The 25000-nt window shown below is 45.4% G+C and overlaps 3 protein-coding genes across 5 annotated transcripts in view; all 3 read right to left on the bottom strand.

Annotated features, from left to right (window-relative positions):
* Positions 1-961: 961 nt before the first annotated feature.
* Positions 962-16390, bottom strand: rras (RAS related). Of its 2 annotated transcripts, XM_085269862.1 has the most exons (7): positions 16016-16390; positions 15771-15941; positions 14556-14643; positions 11140-11242; positions 9601-9709; positions 3605-3723; positions 962-2026 (listed from the first exon to the last, which is right to left on the bottom strand). In XM_085269862.1, the coding sequence occupies exons 2-7, from the start codon at positions 15855-15857 to the stop codon at positions 1942-1944; spliced, it is 591 nt and encodes a 196-aa protein (XP_085125988.1). In that variant the 5' UTR covers positions 15858-15941; positions 16016-16390; the 3' UTR covers positions 962-1941. The 2 variants fall into 2 exon arrangements, with proteins under 2 accessions (XP_085125988.1, XP_085125989.1); XM_085269863.1 differs by lacking the exons at positions 15771-15941; positions 16016-16390 and adding an exon at positions 15001-15724.
* Positions 16391-17052: 662 nt separating this feature from the next.
* LOC146575237 (uncharacterized) lies at positions 17053-20548 on the bottom strand. The gene is made up of 5 exons (XM_085269861.1): positions 20437-20548; positions 20196-20355; positions 19560-19719; positions 19064-19187; positions 17053-18185 (listed from the first exon to the last, which is right to left on the bottom strand). Exons 2-5 carry the CDS (start codon positions 20286-20288, stop codon positions 17411-17413), a joined length of 1152 nt encoding a protein of 383 aa, XP_085125987.1. The 5' UTR covers positions 20289-20355; positions 20437-20548; the 3' UTR covers positions 17053-17410.
* Positions 20549-22928: 2380 nt separating this feature from the next.
* The window catches only part of ap2a1 (adaptor related protein complex 2 subunit alpha 1), a 39150-nt gene continuing 37078 nt past the window's right edge, over positions 22929-25000 (bottom strand). For both annotated transcript variants that reach the window (XM_085269858.1, XM_085269859.1), the window contains one exon: positions 22929-24989. In XM_085269858.1, coding sequence (XP_085125984.1) covers positions 24912-24989 — 78 coding nt within the window. In that variant the 3' untranslated portion in view covers positions 22929-24911. The remainder of the gene's footprint in view (positions 24990-25000) is intronic.

A 25000-nucleotide genomic window follows, 5' to 3' on the forward strand; every position in this document is an offset into this window, starting at 1 on the left:
CCATATTACCAGCTGGCAAGGGAAGGTGCACTGTTGTTCCAAACACAACAGATTACCACACAAAGATCACTACACTCCTCAGTGACAACAATACCTCAGACAAAAACTGGTTCACCCAAAAGACAAAACGCCAAAACACAGACTCAACAATGTGGTGTATGCTGTACAGTGCAGCGAGGAATGCCCAGACCTCTACATCAGAGAGACCAAACAGCCACTTCACAAGCGCATGGCACAACACAGAAGAGCCACCTCCACAGGACAAGACTCAGCATCCATCTGCATCTAAAGGTCAAAGGACACTCTTTCGAGGATGCCAATGTTCACATTTTGGACAGAGAGGACAGATGGTTTGAAAGAGGAGTGAAAGAAGCATCTATGTCCACTGTGAGCGACCATCTTTGAACAGAGGCGGGGTTTACAACACCAACTCTCTGCCATCTATAATCCAGTTTTGAGATCCTTCCCAGACGCCTTAACGCCCACTCACATCCTGGGCCATCTGACCTCAGGAATTCGCATGATAAGGTGGGGCCAGGTTTCACAATGAACTCACCCGAAACTCTGGCTGATTGGGACCCACACCCAGTTTCACACCTTGGCTCAGGCGATTAGAGGATCATCAGGGGTCCTTTTGTCCCTCTGTGGGGGGAAACTCCCACTAGGTTTATATCTGGGACTCTCCACCATTTGACCTTAGAACTGAAGAAGCTTCTCGGATGAGAGGTGAAACGTCTTCAAGCAACTTAAAGAAGTCCAGACGCTTTTCTTTGCAAGCTCCTTAGATTACAATGACCTGGATGAGCACCTTCACAGACACACTGCTACTGTTGTGTGTCAGCACACAGACACAACAGTTCGTAGATGGTGGTGTAAATTCTCTGAAATTCATAGACTGACAGTAAAAGGTGACACAACAAAGTTTACAGTGAGACATTTATGAGAAAAGACAAAAGAAAAATAAAGTTCAGATAAATGTTTTAATAGTTTATAAAAGTGACTTAATTCAATATATTTTCGGGTTCTGTTCAGTATCTTAACTGTTCTTAGGACATCAAGCTTCTCGCCACCTGGAGACCCACGAAGTTGTGACCACACCCTTCCAGTATATGGACAGGTTCTTCTGTAGCACTTTCTACTACACTGGAGCACTCAAAACGCTTATACTGCATTTTCACAATTACGATGATAAAGTAGAGAAATACAAAGAAAAAGTACAAAACCCCCCAAATACATAGTATAGAGTACCACGATGCAACGATGCAGCCATCGCACAACACATGGCCAATACTGTCATTTGATCAGGATCTTAAATGACATGTTATTCATGGATGTATTCAATATTGTTCGTCTTTTGAGACTGACTCCAGCTTCTGCTATGATTCTTCTTTTTGTCTTGAATAATAATACTTCTTTGGAGCTCTCCTGCCCCTTTGCAGGAGGGCATGGAAAATGGCATCGCTTTGGCCCTTACGACTTAACATACGAAGCCATGCTAAGGGGAAAATCAGCACTTGTCCATTTATGACATGCTAATTTTTGCACATAGCACATTTAATGTCATTTCTTCAGACAGTTATGGATGCCGTGGTGTTGCAGATGCTGGTATCTGGATTTGTTTAAAATAGCATCACTGAAGAGTGAATTATATACTACATTTTTTGGTGATATTTCTATTTGTGGACACAAATTATGATTTGTGTTGTAACGTTATTATTAATCTGCGTCACAAGTGCCGCCCTGCTGCTGATCACACCTCTTCCTTTCAGTTCTCTACTTAAAATTAAACCAAATTAAATGTTGCTTTTAACAAAAGTGCAAATGTAATCATCTGGAAAGAAACTGATCCACCTTCTCTCTTGCGCACATACACACTCATATGTACACACAAAAACACCTTTCTGCAGAGGAATGAGGCTTTGGTATTCGTAATAATAGTGCTTAAAGGATGACACAGGGACAGCCACGACTTTTCTCCTTCCCTGTGTGATGAGTTGGAGGAGGGCTCTCCATCTCCTGAAACTGTCTGTAAAGCAGGAGAACAGATAAAGGGATTAATCATCCTCACACTTTGCTCCTATTCACAGAGGCGATTCAGTATCAACCATATATGATGCTGGCTTGAATAATGTAAGAAAAATTCTTGGTCACAAAATCCAACGATGTATCTGTTGTCACAGGTTTTGACACAATTTGTTAGCTTTGGTTATAAAATGCCATGCCAACATTTGCCCAGTGCCAAAATATGAATACTAAACCCAAGTTGGTAATGGTGCTGTAATACAGTGTTTCTCAGGCTTTAGAGGCACAGTTCATATTTCACATTAGAAAAATCCCGCAGCACTCCACTAAACAGAAATGTCAAAAATGTTGCTTCCTTCTGACCACTACTCATGCTAGGGCCTTCATCTGGGTCGCGTTTTCTCCAGGACCAGGTCAGACTGAACACTTTTTCTTTTTAAATTTATCTATTGCTGTTATGCGCTGCATAGTCTCACAGCATGACTGTTATTTAAGTTCTTCTTTGTCCTCTTCTGTTTTACTTAGTTGGCAACACATTTATTAAAGCAGGTGGTTGTACTGCCCTCTAGTGGAAGAGAATGTCATTGCTACCCGTTACGCACGCCGGTGGCTTCGGTGTGCCGTGTTAGATTATCTGGTTCCACCTGATTAGTCCTGGGAAACACTGCTGTAATAAGAGTGACCACTACTTCCTACAGCATAGTCACCGATTATTTTTATGATTAGTCAACTAATCAGATCATCATCCATTGGACGTAAAAGTACAGCTTATTGCACCAGCAGCATCTGCTCTTATATAACTATCATTAGCTTACAGCTTTAAGTGTTTCAGGTGCTAACTAAAAATAAAGACAAGATGATAGTTTATTAAAGTTTAATGAAATCTGCAGATTGTTTCGGTGAAGTTTAATAAACTCCTTGCTATCTAAAATATAACAGGACACTGGAGTAAATTCTGGAGCATCTCACACTTCTGATAATCAGCTGTCTGCTTGACGTTTATTCAGCTGTGTAAAAACTATAACTTTAATCTCAGCCAAACCGATTTACTCAGGAACAAATAAAATACTGAAAAAAGCCAAACAATAACATTTTAAGTTATCTAAGTGACTCATATATCATGTTTAACCTGAGAGAGAAAGACGGCGGTGGGTTTGAAAACGATTTGCCGGGAGTCCGGTGTTCTCACGGCTCTAGTGACCCTAGCCCCCGGCTAGCTATCGAGCTAGTGGGTAACAGACGTCTCCGAAAACGTCGGAGCGCTTTTGAAAATATGCGGTGTCCTGATAAACTGAGCAGATATTTGAGGTTTACACAGCTACATTCTCGCCTGAAAATATGTTAAACGTTTATTTTGTTACCCAGAAAGAATAATAAGAGTAATATTAAAACTAACTAGCTGCCGCCATTGTTGGAAACTGAGCTGTACATGCAGTGCTGCCATCTTCTGTTTCAGTCCGTTATTACACTCTTAAATCCTGCTACTTATTCCTGCGTCTTTTGTGATCTTACAAAGCTTCAAACGACGCTAGTCCCAGCAGGGACGTGAACTAAAACAAACTCTCATAAATAAGGACTGTACCTAATAATATGCACAAGCTCCAAGAAGGCTTCATCAACATTGAAGCGATTCTTCGCCGAGGCCTCCATGTAGTGGATCCTGTTCTCTCTGGCAAACGCCTGTGCGTCCTCCTTGGGTATCTGCAGACACAATAAACAATATCACGTCTGAGATCCAGTGCTGTTCTTGTCATCCTGTAAAAATATGCAGAAAACTTGTCACTGTTGTCACTTTGTCCTGAAAAAAATGAAGGTAAGGAATCTCAACAAGCAGAAGACTTAAAAATCCTGTGGGACAAGACAAAAAACCCAAAACACTGGGGACACTGAGGTCAAGGTCACAGATTCTGAGATTTTTAGTAGATACACCTGTTGGAAGTATCTGAACAGAGGGGTGGGTTTTAAATCAAATCAAATCACTTTTATTGTCACATCACATGTGCAGGTACATTGGTACAGCACATGTGAGTGAAATTCTTGTGTGCGAGCTTCACAAGCAACAGAGTTGTGCAAAATACAATAATGTAAACAAGCAAAATACAAGAATGGCTACATCTGAAACTAATAAATATATGTACAATATATAATAGTGTATGCATTTCTGGATGTGTATACTAAATATTTTTCTACGTGTGTGTGTGTGTGTGTGTGTGTGTGTGTGTGTGTGTGTACACATACTTTACAAATTAAATAGAGTAAACAATAAATAAAATATATAAAAATATACAGAGTTGAGACATGTGCAAAACAGTGGCATTAAATGGTAAATGGCCTGTATTTATATAGCGCTTTACTAGTCCCTAAGGACCCCAAAGCGCTTTACATATCCAGTCATCCACCCATTCACACATACATTCACACACTGGTGATGGCAGCTACATTGTAGCCACAGCCACCCTGGGGCGCACTGACAGAGGCGAGGCTGCCGGACACTGGCGCCACCGGGCCCTCTGACCACCACCAGTAGGCAACAGGTGAAGTGTCTTGCCCAAGGACACAACGACCAAGACTGTCCAAGCCGGGGCTCGAACCAGCAACCTTCCGATTACAAGGCGAACTCCCAACTCTTGAGCCACGATCGCCCTGTACAGTATGGAGTGCATAATGTTAAAGTTCCAGTAGTGAAGCTGAGGTGTCTATGACGTGTTCAGCAGTCTGATGGCCTGATGGAAGAAGCTCTCTCTCAGTCTGCTGGTACGGGACCGGATGCTGCAGAACCTCCTTCCTGATGGAAGCAGTCTGAACAGTTTATGGCTGGGGTGACTGGAGTCCTTGATGATCCTCCCCGCTTTCCTCAGGCACCGCTTCCTGTAGATGTCTTGGAGGGAGGGAAGCTCACCTCCAATTATCCGTTCAGAGCACCGCACTACTCGCTGGAGAGCTTTGCGGTTGTAGGCGGTGCTGTTGCCATACCAGGTGGTGATGCATCCAGTGAGGATGCTCTCAATGGCACAGTGATAGAAGGTCCTGAGGATGCGGGGGCTCATGCCGAATCTTTTCAGTCTCCTGAGAAAGAAGAGGCGCTGCTGCGCCTTCTTCACTGTTTTGTTTGTGTGTACTGACCACGTAAGATCCTCAGCCAGATGTACACCAAGGAACCGGAAGCTGCTCACTCTCTCCACAGCAGCGCCGTTGATGGTGATGGGGGTGTGTACTTCTCTGCACCTCCGGAAGTCCACTATCAACTCCTTTGTCTTTGCGACGTTGAGGGTGAGATGGTTGTCTTGACACCAGTGGGTCAGGGCGCTGACCTCCTCCCTGTAAGCCGTCTCATCACCGTTGGTGATAAGACCCACCACTGTAGTGTCGTCCGCAAACTTCACAATGATGTTGGAGCTGTTAGTGGCTGTGCAGTCGTAGGTGTAGAGTGAGTACAGGAGAGGGCTCAGTACACACCCCTGTGGAGCACCAGTGTTCAGTGTGATGGGGGATGAGGTGATGCTGCCCAGTCTGACCACCTGGCGTCTGTCAGACAGGAAGCTAAGGATCCAGCTGCAGAGGGAGCTGCTCAGTCCTAGATCCTGCAGTTTCCTGTCCAGCTTCGAGGGAACGATGGTATTGAATGCTGAGCTGTAATCTACAAACAGCATTCTCACATACGTGTCTCTCTTCTCCAGGTGTGACAGGGCAGTGTGTAGTGTCAGGGCTATGGCATCATCAGTGGACCTGTTGTGGCGGTATGCAAACTGTAGAGGGTCCAGTGAGTCGGGTAGTGCAGAGCAGATGAAGTCCCTGACCAGCTTCTCGAAGCATTTGCTTACGATGGGGGTCAGGGCTACAGGTCGCCAGTCGTTCAATGAGGAGATGGTGGAGGATTTGGGTACAGGGACGATGGTGGCCATTTTGAAGCAGGCTGGGACTACAGACAGAGAGAGGGAAAGGTTGAAGATGTGTATGAACACTCCAGCCAGCTGAGCCGCGCATGACTTGAGGACGCGGCCGGGAATCCCGTCCGGACCAGTAGCTTTGCGTGCGTTCACCTTCCTGAAGCACCTCCGCACATCCTCCTCAGACACAGTGTGCGCACTGACGTCATCCGCGGCGCGCACACTGTCCGGTCTCATGGTGTTCGCTGTGTCGAATCTAGCGTAGAATACGTTTAGATCCTCACACAGAGAGGCCGTGGTCTGCGGTGTGCTGGTAATAATCGATTCATCGATTAAAATCGATTCTGGCTTGGATAACGTGATATCGATTCACATGGCGCTGTTGCCTCCTGTGAGATTCCTGACACCCCTCCCCCACCCATCACCTTCACTCAATACCAGGTTGAGATGCAAATGAGGAGACTTCACTCAGGCAAGTCTGCTGGACCAGACGGAGTGAGTCCCCTCGTCCTCAAGACCTGTGCCCCCCAGCTGTGTGGAGTCTTTCATAAACTGTTTATGCTGAGTCTGAGTCTGCAGAGGGTCCCAGTGATGTGGAAGACATCATGCCTCGTCCCTGTACCAAAGACGCCACGTCCCAGTGGCCCCCAGGATTACAGGCCCGTGGCACTGACCTCCCACATCATGAAGACCCTGGAAAGGCTCATCCTGGACCAGCTGCGACCCATAGTAAGACCACATCTGGATCCCCTTCAGTTCGCTTATCAGCCTCGTCTCGGAACTGAGAACGCCATCATCTACCTGCTCAATCGTGTCTACACCCATCTGGACCAGCCGGCGAGCACTGTGAGGGTCATGTTTTTTGACTTTTCCAGTGCTTTCAACACCATCAGGCCGACCCTCCTGGGTGATAAGTTAGCAGCGATGCAGGTGGATGCTTCTCTGGTGTCCTGGATTGTTGATTACCTGACAGGAAGACCACAATATGTACGTCTCCCACAGTGTGTGTCTGACAAGGTGATCAGCAACACAGGGGCACCACAGGGGACTGTCCTCTCCCCCTTCCTCTTCACCCTCTACACCACAGACTTCAGCCACTGCACAGAGACCTCCATCTTCAGAAGTTTTCTGATGACTCTGCGGTGGTTGGATGCATCAGCAGGGATGATGAGACAGAGTACCGGGCTGTGGTCGACTCCTTTGTCACGTGGTGTGAGCAGAATCATCTGCAGCTCAACGTGGCAAAGACCAAGGAACTGATCGTGGACTTCAGGAAGACCAGGAAACACTTGACCCCTTTTTCAATCCAGGGGGTCAGTGTTGACATTGTGGAGGACTATAAATACCTTGGAGTACACATTGACAATAAACTGGACTGGGCTAAAAACACCACAGCACTTTACAGGAAGGGCCAGAGTCGTCTCTATTTTTTGAGGCGACTGAGGTCCTTCAACATCTGCCAGAAAATGCTGAGGATTTTCTACGAGTCTGTTGTGGCCAGTGCGATCCTCTATGCTGTTGCATGCTGGGGGAGCAGGCTGAGGGTCGCAGATGCCAACAGACTTAATAAACTGATCCGTAAGGCCAGCAATGTTGTGGGGATGGAGCTGGACTCCCTCAAGGTGGTGTCGGAGAGGCAGATGCTGTCCAAGATAAAGACAATGTTGGATAACACCTCCCACCCACTCCATGACATGTTGGTCAGTCACAGGAGCTCGTTCAGTGAGAGACTGAGATTACCCATGATGCACCACTGAACAACACAGGAAATCTTTCCTGCCTGTGGCCATCTCCCTGTACAACGCATCCACTTAACACACTGTTTGCTGCTACAGCTACACATGTTTCTTTTTCAGCTATTTATTTATAAGTGACTTATGTATGTATGTATGTATATATATGTATATATTGTACTATTCTTAGTTAGTGTATTGTCTGTCTTGTCTTAATGTTGGTTTATAATGGAGCACTGTAACAAAAAATAATTTCCCCCAGGGATCAATAAAGTATTCTGATTCTGATTCTGATTAAGATCCTGAATCGATTTTTTTATATAAATGTATTTTGCCCTAAACGCCAGAATCTCAGGTGAAACCTCACAAAATTTCAACAACCACCAAACATTTAAAACAGTAAATGAGAGCAGCAACACGGCCTCTGCACAAAGATGTAAACACAAAGCGTGGACCCACCGATGGATCAGAATCAGTCAGATGTGGCTTTCTCACCCGACGGCACGGACACGGTCGGGGCTGAAAGCCGACAGCTCGCTGATTCTGAGGTTTCGGCGGCTCCACGCTTTGTGTTCACGCCCTTTTTGCGCCGATTCTACAGCTGTTAGTTTTATCTCTCTAAACAATATTGAGTAAACCAGCAGCAAAAGAAGATCCAAACTACGCTTCACGTAAACATCGTCATGAATTCACTCTGACTTTTGCTGTTTTGCTTCCAAAAAAAAAAAAAAAAAAAAAAAAAAAAAAAAAAAAAAAAAATCACACTTCACGCACAGCTCCCTCTCTCTCTCTCTCTCTCTCTCTCTCTCTCTCTCGTTTTCGGAGACGTCTGTTACCCACTAGCTTGATAGCTAGCCGGGGGCTAGGCTCACTAGCGCCGTGAGAACACCGGACTCCCGGCAAATCGTTTTCAAACCCACCGCCGTCTTTCGCTACTCAGGTTAAACATGATATATGAGTCACTTAGATAAATTAACAATGTTATTGTTTGGCTTTTTTCAGTGTTTTATTTGTTCCTGAGTAAATCGGTTTGGATGAGATTAAAGTTATAGTTTTTACACAGCTGAATAAACATCAAGCAGACAGCTGATTATCAGAAGTGTGAGATGCTCCAGAATTTACTCCAGTGTCCTGTTATATTTTAGATAGCAAGGAGTTTATTAAACTTCACTGAAACAATCTGCAAACTTCATTAAAATTTAATAAACTATCATCTTGTCTTTATTTTTAGTTAGCACAGACCTTAAACACTTAAAGCTGTAAGCTAATGATAGTTATATAAGAGCAGATGCTGCTGGTGCAATAAGCTGTAGTTTTACATCCAGTGGATGATGATCTGATTAGTCGACTATCAAAATAATTGTTTGTGGCAGCCCTAGCTCCCTGCATTTATTTTTTAAATAATTCTGTTGAAGCATGGTCTGACTTTCATTGGTTAACATTCATCGAATTTGTATTTATTTGTACTTTTGTCAGATTAACGTTATTTCTGTGAGCATTATGAGTTTTTCTTTCATTGACTGAAGGGTCCCAACAGTTTTGTCCACGTCTGTACGTTGTTGAGCTGTGGTTTTCCAGTCCTTTCAGGACCTGTCTCTGAACCAGTGGTCCAATTATTAATAGAGTAAATGGACTGGCATCTGTATTTTCCAATCTTCCTCTATATTATTTTTAGTAATTTGGGGTGCAGGTTCATCTGTCACAGGCACACTTTAACTGTCAGATTACAGGAATTGGAACCTTGGACATTTGATAAGTGGATGCCTGGAGCTCCTGAGTTACAGGAGTTGATTCTGCTTGTATAATAATTTGTGGAATAAATGAGACTAAGCCAGAAAAGTTGTTTATAAACTGCAGATATCTCCTAAACTGTTGAGATTCCAGAACTTCCCTTCTGCAGTAGATCTGGAATAGAAGAAAAATGACATTATAGAGGAGTATCGGTTGTTGTTAGTTACCACTCTTTGCTGTTCCAGGTCTGCCTTGTTTCCAACCAGCACCATGGGAAAATCATCTCTGTCTTTCACTCTCAGGATCTGGGTGTGGAACTTCTGGACTTCATGATAGCTGAGAGTTGGAAGGACAGAAATCATTACCAGTCACAGATTAAAATAGCCCTTCATATCCATTTTAATAGTTCCAGACAAAGTCTTCCTTATTCCTTATATATTAACATACTGTGTTGTTAAATAGTCTGTTTTTGTTACTGTGTAGTTGTTCCTGGTTCAACCCTCGGCTGAAGCTGAAAAAGATTCATTACCAAACAGCAGAGGCTACGGTGAGTTTCTTCTGAAGTGTTGGACTTACAGATGCAGCTTTTCACTTCTAATTAAGTACTTGAAGCACTTTCTATTACAAGTCATATAACATTCACACACACTGTGACGCACTGGCGGCAACTGTGTGCACCATCTGCTCAAAGATACTTTGACATGCAGGCTGGAGGGCTCCACGCCCCCCTGTACTGCAGTGTAGTGTGCAGGTGCTCTGAGAGTAAATGGGCAAAAGATAACACAGGACCAGATTATTACAAAAAGGTTACATTTGTGTCTTTCTTGTCCATAATTGAGTTTCAGATGAATAAAATGTGGCATCACACTCTAAAGTTGTGGTTCTCTCCTCCTCCTGAGAATGGGGACAGTCTTTTATATGAAGTAATACATTAGAAACCAAAAGCTGGATCATAAGAGTGCCCAGGAGGAAAAGCACCCAAAACAGAAGAAAAAAGATGAAGTGAAACCTGACCCAGGAACAACTTACTAATGGAAACCAGGACCTTTCTGTACACAAGAATTGGTTTCACAGAGCTGGACTTGTCATGTTATACATCCTTCTCTAAGGAAATATTACTAGAAATGAAACTGCATCTACACAGGAACCAGCCTGCTCATCGCACATCACTTTGAAGATGATGACTGGTTGAAGAGATTCCAGGTTCCAGTTGAGCCTCTAAGATATTTCCTACCAGGTCACATCTCAATCAATGGTATTCAGTGGTCTTCAGTCTGGGTCCCACAGCCCCAGACTCACTAACAGCTGCGTACCCTGGGCCATGGTCTCAGTTACCCTCATGTTTCAGGCCAACCACAGACGGACTCTATGCAGACCAAGTCTTTCCTTTGTGCTACCTCCAATCAAGCACTTTGCTCTCCAACATGTCCCTTTCTGTTGTTGGCTATATATTTCTCTAGACTGTATATACGTCTTTTTGTTGCGCTTTATTCCTGATATCTCTACTATTTTTTTTTCCACTCCCAGGCGCGTGGCCCCGGCGGGCGCGTGGCCCCGGCGGGCGCATGGCGCACCCATAATTTCTTTGTACATGTACAATGACAATAAAAGGCTATTCTATTCTTAATGCTGACTCGCAGTCACTTCAGTCACTTGCTTCCTGTGGTCTCTAGCTGCCACATCGCTACATCGTGTGTACATAGCTTTAGAGTATAACTTTATAGCACTCTATACAAGCGACATACAAACAAACATCACACACGTACCTGCCACGGTCATTGAGTGCAAACACCAGTAAAAAGCCTTCTCCAGACCGCATGTACTGCTCCCTCATCGCACCAAACTCCTCCTGACCTGCTGTATCCAAGACTGATGCACACAGAGACATGATCACATATACACATAAATACAAAACATACATAGTATTCACAGACATACACTATATTATTGCCAAAAGTATTCACTCACCCATCCAAATCATTGGTACAATCACTTCTACAGCCTCAGGTGTATAAAACCCAACATGCTGAGCACTTCTACGGACACTTTGTGAAAGGATGGGTTGCTCTCAGGAGTTCACTGAATTTCACCGTGATTTAAGCACTTTGAAGCAACTGTTGTATAGATAACTGGCGCTATAGAAAAGACATTGAACTGAACTGCAGTGGTGAAATTTTCTGGCCGCTAAATGTTCTACAGTGACGTGGTATTATAGTGTGATGGCTGCAGTTACAGCCACACGTGGGAATATCTGCCAAACAGTGTAGAGGCTTACACGTAACACTACACCTACACTTTTCTTTCTTTAAATACAGGATTTAATTTACAGGATAATAAAGAATTTGTTTTGATTTAGAACTAATGTACATACAGAACACTGCATTCTAAAACAAGTGTGCACAGTCTAGTTTACACTGTTGTGTCTTTATGATTTAATCTGTCTTTGTTTGCTCAGTTACCTCAGCTGCTCCCAGTCCCTCAGTGATGAGCTAATAGGTGGAAAATGGTAAATGGCCTGCATTTGTATAGCGCTTTTCTAGTCCCTAAGGACCCCAAAGCGCTTCACACTACATTCAGTCATTCACCCATTCACACACACACATTCACACACTGGCGATAGCAAGCTACATTGTAGCCACAGCTGCCCTGGGGCGCACTGACAGAGGCGAGGCTGCCGGACACTGGCGCCACCGGGCCCTCTGACCACCACCAGTAGGCCAACACGGGGTTAGTATCTTGCCCAAGGATATTTGACATGCAGCCAGGATGCAGCCTGGGATCGAACCACCGACCTTCTGATTAGTGGCTGACCTGCTCTGCCACCTGAGCTACAGCCACCACCAGGGGCGGAAAAGGGGCGGAGCAAGCCTATATGGAGACCTGCAAATTGGGCCATACCACAACTCTGGATCATGGGGGGGATGGGATTTGTTATGTTAGTTTCAGTTGGGTATTTGTGTGTTCTACCCCTTTTTGCGTTTTGTGGGCTGATCAGCCACTATTTAAGTTTCACCTGTGTCTCATTTAGGAAGGTCAGCAACTCACACAAAGTGGTGAGTCAGAGCAGGGTCAGCAGATGAGGCCCAACTGCTACAGACCTCCAAACTTCATGTGGCCTTCAGATTAGCTCAAGAACAGCACATACAGAGCTTCATGGAACGCATCCAAGCCTTACATCACCAAGCACATTACAAAACGTGGGATGCAGTGGTATTAAAGCACGCCACTACTGGACTCTAGAGCAGTGGAGACATGTTCTCTGCAATGACTAATCTGGCAAACGTATGAATAAGTCCTGGTTTGGTGGTTACCAGGAGAGCATTACTTAGACTGCATTGTGCCACATGCAAAGTTCGGTGGACTATAGTGTAGGGTTGTTTTTAGAAGCTGGGCTCAGCCCCTTCGTTCCAGTGATCTTAATCCTTCAGCATACCAAGACATTTTGGACAACTTCATGCTCGCAACTTTGTGGGAACAGGTGACAATGGCCCCTCCCAGGGCTGTGCGACATGACCAAAATCTCATATCCCGATATAAAACCTCCATCGTCCCGGTAACGATATAAATCACAAAAAAATAATATTTTCTGTAAATTCTGTGAATCTCGGGTAGGTGAAGTGTTTCCAGTTGGGCGCCGTGTACCCGGAGTCGATGCATGAAACGACACATTTTTAGACACAGGTTGTAACGGCCGCCGTTTTCTTTGTATTCATTACACGGCGTGCTGCGGGGAAAAGCCTGTTCTAACGTTTGAGTCTAAGGTTTACTTTTTAGCACCTGGCGGCTCTTTTTTACTTCTCATCCATAAACACTCTGCATACTTTTTCACGTGATTCCGTTTATTTTGAAAAGTCTCAACAGGATCTTGAGCTTTATTGTGAAAGGTTTATGTGGAAAATAAACAAGCGGACATGCGATGGTTTTACCGTCGTTGTTGCTAACGACAACGCATAAAAACAGGCGCTTGTCCGTCCGTAGTGTGGTTATATTAAATATAAGAGAGAGAAAATTAATAATAACTACAGTGACCATCAGAACCATGAATATTGCCGTAAACAGTTTATTTTGCGACACCACGAAACAAACGATAGCGTAAAATGAAAGGATAGATGTTTTTATATCGTCAGATATATATCGTCATATCGAACAGCCCTAGCCCCTCCCCATTCCAAGATGACTATGCACCAGTCACAAAGCAAGTTATTGCATTACACAGATGGAAGAACGTGACTGGCCTGCAAAGAGTCCTGACCTCAATGCGAGGGAACACCTTTGGGATGAATTAGCAGAGACTGTGAGCCAACATCAGTGTCTGACCTCACAAATGTGCTTCAGGAGCAACGGTCAAAGATTCCCATGAACACACTCCTAACCCTTGTGGAAAGCCTTCCTGTAGCCGCTAACGGTGAGCCGACATCATATTAAAGCCATGGATTAGGAATAGGATGTCACCCAACTTCGTACACATATGTAGACAGACTAGCAAATAATTTTGCTAATATAGTGTACACATGTCTTGATGCACGCTCAATCATCCAGGTAAATAAGTCTGAAAAGGTTGATTCTGTTCATCTGGATGTTTTCAGTGTGAGAAACGTTTCGTCATCATCCAGCTGACGGCAGGTTTCCAACCTTATAAACACCTGGATGAAAACCACCACTGAAAACGTCCAGATGAACAGAATCAACCTTTTCCAAATATAGTGTATACATGGTGACCTGTACTGCTAACAGAACATCTGTAACATTAAGCTGAAGTTTCACTTGTTCTGTGTCATAAAAATCACCCACTAAGGAAACAAGTGTTTTTCTTAGTGGTTTCACTAAAACCGATTCTCTACTGTTGCATTCACCAAAAAAAAATCACTAAACTGTATCAATTAGGGTAAGTGTGATGTTTGTGAAGGGTGAGGAAGAGTCTTACAAACAGCACCTCTGCTGCGTCTGATGATTCACAAATAAGTGGTGAAAGAACAGCGTGGCCCAGCACACCACCCTGACAGCACCAGCCCACTAACAAGTCCTAACAAGGGAAATGAAACATCCAGAGAGCAAACACACTGCCTGTATCACATCACAATGTAACACACCCTTTGTTTTCACGCAAAGCTTTTTCCAAACCCTGCAATTACTCTGACACTGTGTGAATTAGGACATGTATATCTCCAGTGTAATGTCTTACTGTCAAGCCGGGTCTCCTTTCCATCCACGGTACAGATCTTGGTGTAGGAGTCTTCAATGGTGGGGTCGTAGTCGGACACAAAGTACGACTGTGGAACACACTCCGAGTTATTAACATCAACACTACACTGTGAACAGCTTGGCTTGTTTTACACCTCTCATAACCAAGCCTAGTGCCTAACAGGCATTTATTTATATTACTTACAGCTGGCGAGAACAAAAGTGACGCAGCAAAAATGATGAAAAGTGCCCAGAGAATTATTACGTTTAGACTGAATATGTAACCACGTCAGTACTTCTCCTTCAGTGTTCTATAATCCACTATTTACTGCTACAGTGCTCAGTGACTGTACTACAGCCGTTCATTAGGCAGCCAGTTTAATGCAGACCTTTCTGTGTTAAACAGAGTGCAACAAAAGCTTGCCCGAGGTAATGAAGAAACTTACCATACAGTGTGGAAGCACCGACTCAGAACGGAACAATTCCCAGCGACACATTAACAGAACCGGGGTGGAAGGTACCCAACTTACTGAAGTGCACTGCTAACATGTTTAGAGTTTAAGTATTTAAAAATATTTCAAATGGAAATTACTGTCACACTATACTGTGTTTCATAGATAACCCCTGTTTCTTTCTCCACCTACTCTCCTGTATGATCAGGAACTGAGCAACCTAAACTTGGCACTCCTGCTCAACTTTGTCCCTGGAGGTTGTGACATCACGATGTTCCCCAGCAGTCATCTAACAGTAACCTGTCGTTTATACCCAGGAAAGTTTACATCCTTCTGTTTCCTCCCTCAGTACATCAGTTTACCAACACCAGGCTAAACACTGTTGCAGCAGTCAAGCATCATCAAGTATAGATACACAAGTTAAATATGAGCAGCTGGGCCGAGGTGGTTTCAGATGCGTAACTAAGCTCTTGACTGCTTTTATTGTGATTCTAACAATGAATGACTTCATCTGGAGGGAGAAGCCTGCTGGTGTTTGTTTTAGTTTGACTGCTGCTCAACAGCTGAATAAGACTTTAGTGGTGAACCATTAACCAACAGCTCATCTGTTCCAAATGCAGGTCACTTGTTGAACCTTGACAAGGTTGAGTTCGTGGAAATAACCGCTCAATAACGACCCACCAGTGGATCGACCACCAGTGGATCGACGCATTAACCTACAGACAGGTCCACAGTGTGTTCTACACGTGTCGTGGAGTCAGTACCTGGATGAACTGGATGGTAAGGGCGCTCTTTCCCACTCCTCCTCCCCCCACAACCACCAGTTTGAATCTTTCCTCGTCTCCACTCATTTTCAGTCCGGACCAGAACCTCTCCGAGCTCACCGCAGGACCTCAGGGGCGCGTTAAATCCCGGTCTCGCAGCAAGCCTGCTAACTGTAAGGAGACACCAACATGGACGGTTTTCAAAACTGAAGTTTGGTGTGCGAACGACGGACTCGGGGCCACACCTGTAAAGCAAAGTCCTGACGGAGTCCCACTGTCCACGCAGCACAATAACACGCACCGACGGGTCTGCTTTGAGTTGGGCCTTACAGCGGGACTGTAGCAGATCGCCGTCGCCTTTTCTTTTCTTCTTTCGCCTCTTTTCTCGTCGGCCTCCAGTCAGCTTCTGGGCGGAACTGCTTCCTCTTTTCTCTTTCCTCAAGAAACTACAGCAGCAACTACATCACACTGATGTCAGAGGCGGCGGTGACTTTCCCCACGCGAGGACAAACACACGGCAGCCTTCGCCTGCTTCAAATTAAAAACTACTCTGAAACTAATCTTTCGGGTGTCAGCTTCCTTATTCGGTCACCGGAGCATCCGTGACATCATCATTCCTACGGACGTGCCCGTGCAGCGTGAGAACTTACGACACTGATTAAACGGATGTGAAACTTTGTACAAGATGTTATTCGCCCTTTGAAACGGAACCAAACTGCTTTAATAACACAATGAAGCGTCTGAAATTCCAGCGTGGAATACTTCAGAAATCCCGAAGGTGTGTTACGGCAAAGTAAACACGCAGTGAAGTGATACTGCTGCAGCCTCACAATGAAAACGGCCTGAAACAAAGCAGCAACACAACTAAATAGGACATGCTCAATGGTTGCAGTGTTGTTAAAGATGCACAAAGAAGCAACAGCTGAGGTAAAGACCTGGCAGGAAACGGATTTGCACTATGTTAGTTCGCCCAGTTATTTGTGAGCCTCTCAAAGTGGGAACTTGTATAAAAGTGGATGCAGTTCCTGTTCACACTACACTTTTGTTAAAGCCCTCGAATGCAAGCTGAAAGTCTGCCCTTTATCCACATACTTGCTTTTAAACCCACTGTGGTCCGATCTGCTTTGACACGAATATTTGTCCAAATAGTTTTTTAGCAAACCTCCAGTCTTGGCTCACTGTGGCACTTCAAAGCACTGCATGCTTGTGTTTCTATGCAACCCTCTGCTTACTGTGTGGAGAGGCTGGCGAGTCCCTTCACACTGAGAAACAGGCAAACACACATGGTTAAAATGTCCTCTTTATTCGTCAGTAAATACATTACAAACCATTGTGGCAAAAGCCTTTCAACAACTACATTTAAAAACAACAGAAACAGGGATCGCTGTGCAATGATAAACAACAATATGATAAACAACAATATGATAAACACAACAATATGATAAACAACAATATGATAAACACAACAATATGATAAACGGGTGCTTTTTGTCTTTTCAGCTCATTTAGATTCAACTCTGCAACAAATAAATAAATAAATAGACATTGGTTCTTTCACTACACGTGCACATCAGCTGTGTAGTTTGGTTTCTTCTGACAAACATGCACAGATAACTCCTTCCACCTGCTTCCTTGTATCCTCAGCACCTGTAAGGCAGTGCGGGCTGTCCCATCTGCACAGGGTGCACAAAAACACCTCCTAGCAGTATCCTTTCCCCCCAACCCAGCAGCTTGTTGAGAGTGACGCTGAAAGGTGAGAGCAGGCCCTTTTCCTTGACCTCAGCTCTGCTGTGCTGGCTGACAGAGAGACGCTGCTTCCTGTGGATAGCCTCTGCCTGCCTGTAGGAGCCAGGGTAACTCTTCACCTCGGCGCGCTCGCCAGTCTTCCTGCTCTCGACCATTTTTTCTTGTTGCCTCTCGTTTGCTGTGGAGGAAGGGCATATTCCCAAAGGGGTCAAAGAGAGGGTAAGGCTTTTACGTTTCTCTAAGAGAGAAGCAGAGCCTGATGGGAGTTGTAGTTGGGTGGCCTTTAGCGTTGGGTTGATGGGCTCACAGGGACGGCAAGCTGAAACCTCCGATGGTTTCTGCACAGGCTGCAGGTCACGACGGGGAGGCAACTCAGGAGTCCGCAGTTGCTGCTGCTTGTTGTCAGCGCTCTCTGACAGCCAGCGTCTCTGCTGGGCTTTGTCTTTGTGCTGAGCTGAGTCTGCGGTGACGCTCTTAGCTTGACAGTTACTGTTCTGACTGCTGTGAGAGAGGTTCACACTGTCGTTAGCAGGTGGCAGGCAACTGGCCAGCTGCTGGATGAGGAGGTCGTGGCCACGCGACTTTTGGCTCAGAGCACCCTGCAAGTGCTGCAGCTGACCCAGGAAGTTGAAGTTTGGGGAAATGGAGGGCCGACGCTCTTTCACAAACCTTATAAGGGGACAGAAAGGATGTGGGTTATTGTTGCTAGTATTTCACACGTCACACTGAGTCTAGGTAGTACTCTGCAATGAGCTACAGGGACAGTTACCACAGTATTACAGGCTGTACGACAATAAACAGGAATAACAGGTGAATAGATGCTCATTGGAGTGTACTGAATGTCTCGATAATGCTTATATAGAGTGCATACATACACTAACTGAGAGGTTTAGCAAGTGTTCAAGCTGCTATAATGTCTTGTAACTTCACAAAGCCTTCTTGTTATTGATCAGGACTGACTACATCTGCTCGTTTCCTCTGACAAGCCTAATGCATCGAGACTCAGAACAGTGGGACAAAGGAGATCTGTCAAGATTAAGACAGGTGCAGATTTACACAGCTGGGAAGGAAACAACTGCAGCCTGCAAGATAAACCTTTCCAACAACTGCATGTAAATACTTTGTTAAGGCAGGAATATCTGGATCCTCTGATGTATATCAAAATATAGGTCTTTGAGAGGAGAAGTCCTAAAACATGACTTATGTATACTGGTTCCTTTACAAAGGTGTGCATCCATTGTTCTCTGGAGTTGTTGACTGTTGTAGAGAAAAGTGTGAATACCATGTGCTGTGGACTGTTTAGAGAAAGTCTTTCATGGGTAAAAGTCTCCAACTGTCAAGACCACAAATACTTAAACTCATAAGCAGAGTTAACTTCATTTCACCAGAGTGGTGAAAGTGCCAGAAAACCTCTGATAGCTGTAAGTTAAACAACTCATGCTCAGCTTTAGAAAGGAAATCAATAAGGCTTCTTCAGTGTTCTTATGTTATTTGACAAAGTCGAGCTCAGTCCCCTCTGCAGGATGAATTTGTGCTACTAGCCATACCTGTAAGCATGGTCCAGGTCCATTTCCAGACTGTACATGACATAGGCAACAGCCAGAGCTGGGGAGCGGGAGATTCCTGCTGCACAGTGCACCAGCACCGAAGCCCCCGACGACATGGCTACGTCTGAACACACAGTGCATAGTGACAGTCAGCCGAGCGGGACACAGAGCTGCTGTATTGGCTAAAGCTAACCACACTGCAAATTACATTTTTGAAAACAAAAATTCAATAATAAATATTTAAAAATTGAAAATAAATCTAAAAAACAACGTCATGACTTGTGCATGAGGGTTCATAGCCTGCAGCTTCTATCGTATTGCCACTGCTAACTCAACCGACTGCATAGAGCCGTGAATGCAAACGTCTTGCACTGTCACAGAAGTAAAGCATTGTTCAAACACAATGATGACAACATGGTGAGTGTTTAGTGATCATGTGCATTAGAAATCTGAGGTAATCTTGTTCTATTGCTGTAATGTGAGAGTGAGGCCTTACCAATGAAATGCAGAGCCTGTGGGATCCAGGGCAGCAGGTTATCCCACAGAGAGTCATCAATAGGAATGCGGAGATACCTGGAACCAGGCAGGAAGGAGGGCTGGGGGCTACAGCGACTCACACTCAGCACATAGGAGATACCCAGCGAGGCCAGCTGGTCCTACACACACACACACACACACACACACACACACACACACGCTTTGTTTCTGCTGTACAAGAGTTCACAGTGAAACTTGGCTGTCTGTGCTCTACCTCACATATAAACTGTGATCGTCTCTGTGTACATATTAATGTTGGTAATTGTTTAGAGCACTTTTAACTTTATACTTCACTATTTTTTTATTTGTTACAAATTAAAGAATCACTCAAAGTGCTCAAGAAAAATATTTCACACGTAATTTGTGAAATATTTGAATTGTTTAAAAATAAGGTAATATAATAATATTGCACATGAAGTAATGATCTGCTCAGTAGGCAACAGATTTACGTGAGCATGCGCAGCTGTAAGTTCATGTTATTTAATGTCCACATCAGCCACGCGTGTGCTGCTGTGCTGTGTGAGAGCATTGCACAGGAGCTGTTATTGCGACATTATTATGTCTTTGATAGCGACAGCACGGGTCCTCTTCCTACCTGCGTCACGTCGCTCTCTGCTCCGAGGTAGAGCTGCGGTAGGATGACGGACAGCGGGGGCCGCTCCATCTCTCTGTCCCGAGACAAGACCATACCTGCAGCACCACAGGCGACACCCGTAGGAAAGAATTCCGCTGCGTGAAACGTCCTGTGACCAGTTCTTAGAAGACAAACATTCAAACAGTGTGCGTTTCCTCTTTTGCACGACGGTGCATCCGTGCTGTATCCACGCCGTACTTACTGAGGTGTCAGCTGCTGCGCTGCAGCGAGGTCCTCCTTCCTCCTCACTGTGTTCCTCACACTGGATTCTCAACGATGAGCTCATCAACTTTCCAACAATAGATCTGGACTGGATGATGTCATTTTCAGCCAATCACTGCGCCGCCGCACTTTCACACGCGCAGACGCAGCTGTCCGTGGGGCCGCCTCAGCAGTACAGACACCAGTGTGAGTGCTGCAGCACATGACGTTCACTCCAGTCACATCTGGCCTGTGTACTTACTGCAGTAGCGGCTTTAACCTCCTGTTTGTGTTACTGCTGCTGTAGTGGAGCAACCGTGACCCACATGATGTCCCTGAGGATGAACAAAGTATCCTGACAGTGCAACATCTCACTGCACATGAGACTGAGAGGCTTTGATGGCGGATAACCAGCCGAGGTTTGCCTGTCCGCATGCTGCTAACTGCTCCCCCTCTGGTGTTAACCTGCATTCTTCTACTCTTTACCACCTTTCTATGCTAATTTAAACCATGCGGATTGGTTTGCAGCATTTGATGGTTCTGCACAGCATCTTAGCTGTTCCTGGTCTGCACTCTGTGCCCTGAAGATGTGCAGGTTCCTAATACTACTAAGACCTAAGATCTCCTCACGTTGTGAAAGGTATCCCAGCTTGCATCCTATTACTACACTGAACCGTCTCTGGAGCATCCTTTGCACAACCAGCCTGAAACGTGGATCCTGTTGACAGCCTCCGTGCTGTAGATCTACCTTTTCTAGCTACTGATAAGATTTCTTGATGTCAGGCACTTCTCCCGTCTGTCATCATCTTCATCGTGATTGCCCTGCAAGATACTCGGGTACTTGTAGCTGTCCTGTATACCCACTTACTTTTGCTTCTGGCAACTCTAATCCTCCAGCCTGGATCCCATTTCCTTGCTTTGCCGAACATTTCTGCACGTAGACCCAGGGTAAGTAAGTTACTGCTGTTAATGAGCTCGATGTCAAACATGTACAGAGTAGGTTTATCAGCTCTTTGGGGTGACCTCTCAGTAACCAGGAAACGGGCAGACCATCACAGACCCCTCACACCCTGGACACAGACTCTTTGACCTGCTGGCAGACGGTGCAGAAGCCTGCAGACCAGGACCCCCCGACACAGGAAGTTTCTTTCCCCTCACCATCTCCCTCCTAAACAGTTAAACTGTCACACTGCTAGACTGCAACTGCACTTAATGCAGACTCCGTGGTATTCATTTCTGTAATCCTGTATATTTGCGTGTGTGTACCGTGTCGTTTACATATTGTTTTACATTGTTGTGCTTGAGAGACACCATCGATCAGAACCAAACTCCTTGTGTTTGCGCATACACCTGGCCAATAATCGTGATTGTGTGATGAGGGGACTGACACCTTTGCAGAATAGCAGTTACGGGTGACTTGTGGAACTTTCTACCATCGACAGGAGAGGTTCAAGGTGAAAATCACTGCTGACCAAAATCGATGCAAAAGCTTCTCTCACATCTGCCAAAAAATAAAAAGAATAAATATGTTGATCCCCAAGAATTTAGGCAAAACATTCCTGAGGACTGAGACAATCACACAAATGCCCTGGTTCCTTCTCCATGGCTTGGGTATGGCTTCAGTCTCAGGGATGAGTCTGGCTACAAAGCCCACTGCCTTCTCACTCAGAAATCCCTCTACCTCCATATGGATTTGGACCAGTTGGCTTTCCACCCAGACTTCTTGCTTACTCTGGACGTCCATTCATGAGCTGCTCCTCATGAACGGAGGAAGATGATGGAAGTAATCCCCAAAAGTTGATTCTGTTCATCTGGACGCTTTCAGTGGAGAAACGTTTCATCATCATCATCATCATCATCAGGTGGCTTCTTCAGTCTCAGCTGACTGCAGGTTTCAACCTTAGAAACGGGACATTTGCACAATGACTGAAACCAGCCCACTGAACAATGTGAGCTCAGTTCCTTTGCATGTTAATGATCAAGGAACTGAGCTCACAGCCAGAATCAGCTGTTGGGGATTTACTTAGCTGGATGAATGAGCATGAAGAAGATGAAGTAATCCTTCCGTTTTCTTGACATTTCCATCATGTCTGCAATCAGTGTATAAAGATACGTCCTTCTCTCCCACCTCAGTGTCCAGTCTCATACAGCCGTCAGTACTTTGTCCCATCTCTGCATGTGCACTGTTGGCCAGCAGCACCACAGGTGATTGTTGATTGGCTGCAGCTCAGGCAGGTAGATCAGGTGATCTCATCATCACTTTAATCCCACTCCAGTCTGAATCCCAGGTTGCTTTCTGATGCAGAGTGTGAATGCTAGAGAGCGTTCAGGCGTTTAAAAAACAAAACAAGCTGATCTGCATGTTACATCAGGACCCTCCCCATTTATCCGGGCATGTGCAGACACTAGCAGTGCACTGGCTTGTGGCCCCCTGTGCCTGGCTGCCATTCATATAGGAAGACTGTGTCAGTGTGACGAGACAGGAAGCATCAGTTTGGATATATATGGCATAATTTTACTTCACATTTTTTCATTACAGAGTAAATCTTGTAATCTAACACAGGTATTGGACAGGTTCCTAACACCAATATATGAGGCTGCATTAGCTAGTGGATACTGCATAGACACGCACACAAACTCATGTACACACACGCACAGAATGACAAAATCACTACGTTTTCCACTACAAAGTTCTATGTCCTGTGATTGCTGCGCAGCCACAGAAGATTATGTGACCATGTATTAGAAATGTCTGCAGGCTCTTTTTCTTACCTGGTTACACACACACACACGCACGCACACACACACACGCGCACGCACACACGCGCACACACACACACACACGCACGCACACACGCGCGCACACACACACACACACACACGCACGCACACACGCACGCACACGCGCGCACACAGACACACGCACACAGACACACGCACACACACACGCACACACACACACGCACGCACACGCGCGCACACACGCGCGCACACACACACGCACACACACACGCACACACACACACGCGCACACACACGCACACGCACCAGTTGTGTTGGACATCTGGGTGTCTAACATTCTGTACTCCGGGAACATCAGTGCTGATTATGACACAACAGCCAGGACGAGTTGTGGATAAATTTCAGATCCACAGCTGGATATGAGCAACTTCTGAATATCAGCTGTTTGTGTAAACACCAGATTTATTCTGTAACGTTAGGCTGACCAGACTGAAATCTGTGTCACAGCTGGGATGTTGCTAGGTGTGTAGAGAGCTTCTCTGTCCCAGCACAAACTTTGGGATCCACGAGGTAAATTTGATGCAACCATGTATGTTTACTTCAATCCCAATTAAGGCGGTGCATTTCTCTGGAGAATAAAACAAAAGAAAGCCAAAGCGGCACGGCTGCAGCAGCCCACACCACAGTCCCTGTTTGGACTGGTCTTATCCATAAGCCCACCGTTGCACGGTGCTTCTTCAGCGGTGGGGAGACAGGTAGCCAGTTCTGTCTTGGAAAACTAAAGCGTGGTGTTCAAACACCTTTTGAAAAAGATTTGGTCTCATCTGTGGGGGCGTGATTTTACTTTGAGACGAGCTTTGAAAAAACAAGCTTCAGTCGTACAGGAGTCAAATGAAAACTGTGCACACCTGGCAGGCTGCTGGCCTCCCCAAGCTTTCAATCAAAACCTGAACCACGTTCAAGGCGATGGATGGGTCGCTGCTGGTCTGGTCACCGATTATCTGCAGTCTTCACTTTGTTCACGATGGATGAAATGATCAGCATCTAAACAAGCTGATGGGAATGTCTGGGAAGCATTCAATTCATTTACCGACACATAAGTTCAATGAGAACATTGTGTGTGGAAAACGAACGGGGGAGGAATCGGAGGGGAGGAGCCTGTGCCTCAAAGGCCATCCCCAACACTTCAAGTGCTTCTTCAGGGGGAATGCAAGACCAGCTCACTGCCAGGTCCCACAGGCTCAAGCAGAGGTTGGCAGGTGAGCCATTAGCAGGGTCTTCAAGGAATGTCCTATAAACGAATCGATGTCTCACACACAGCATTACTACGTCACACAGTCTGTATGGAGCAGAATGAGACCCCAGCCACAACCGTGGGACACACACACACACACACACACACACACACACACACACACACACACACACACACACACACACACACACACACACACACACACACACACACACACACACACAGGTAAACCAACAAAAACAATAATGTAGCATTATGTTAATAAACAAGTAGAGGATGAACTAGAATCAGAATGTGGAACAGGAAGAATGACATTAATATTGCTGCTGCTGGCAGCGGCTGCTTTTCCCTTATGTAGGTTACACTCTTGGTTTTTTACTCTGATTCTCTGTTGGAGGAAGGAGGGCAGGTGCGGTGGGTCTGAGGGAGAGGTCGCTGGTGGGGATGGTAGGAGTACTGGTCACATGGAGGCGTGGACTCTAGAACTGTTGGGCCAGCAGCTCACAGAGACGCTTTGACACAGTGTCTTTGCTGCAGCGCAGAGTCAGACGGTACATCTGCACACAGG

Source organism: Mchenga conophoros, linkage group LG4, assembly GCF_057382185.1.
Source record: "Mchenga conophoros isolate Kocher_MC1m ecotype Shallow Benthic linkage group LG4, M_conophoros_male_GT1.1, whole genome shotgun sequence".
Lineage (NCBI taxonomy): Eukaryota > Metazoa > Chordata > Actinopteri > Cichliformes > Cichlidae > Mchenga > Mchenga conophoros.

Excerpts from the sequence above, each read along its gene's own strand:
- rras (XM_085269862.1), bottom strand. The coding sequence starts at position 15,857 with ATGAGTGGAGACGAGGAAAGATTCAAACTGGTGGTTGTGGGGGGAGGA. Across the intron at positions 9,710-11,139 it reads GCACTCAATGACCGTGGCAG|CTATCATGAAGTCCAGAAGT; the intron begins GTACGTGTGTGA and ends TCCAACTCTCAG. Across the intron at positions 2,027-3,604 it reads GAGCTTGTGCATATTATTAG|ACAGTTTCAGGAGATGGAGA; the intron begins GTACAGTCCTTA and ends CCTGCTTTACAG.
- LOC146575237 (XM_085269861.1), bottom strand. The coding sequence starts at position 20,288 with ATGGTCTTGTCTCGGGACAGAGAGATGGAGCGGCCCCCGCTGTCCGTC. Across the intron at positions 19,188-19,559 it reads ACAGGCTCTGCATTTCATTG|ACGTAGCCATGTCGTCGGGG; the intron begins GTAAGGCCTCAC and ends CTGTGTGTTCAG. Across the intron at positions 18,186-19,063 it reads GACCTGGACCATGCTTACAG|GTTTGTGAAAGAGCGTCGGC; the intron begins GTATGGCTAGTA and ends TCCCCTTATAAG.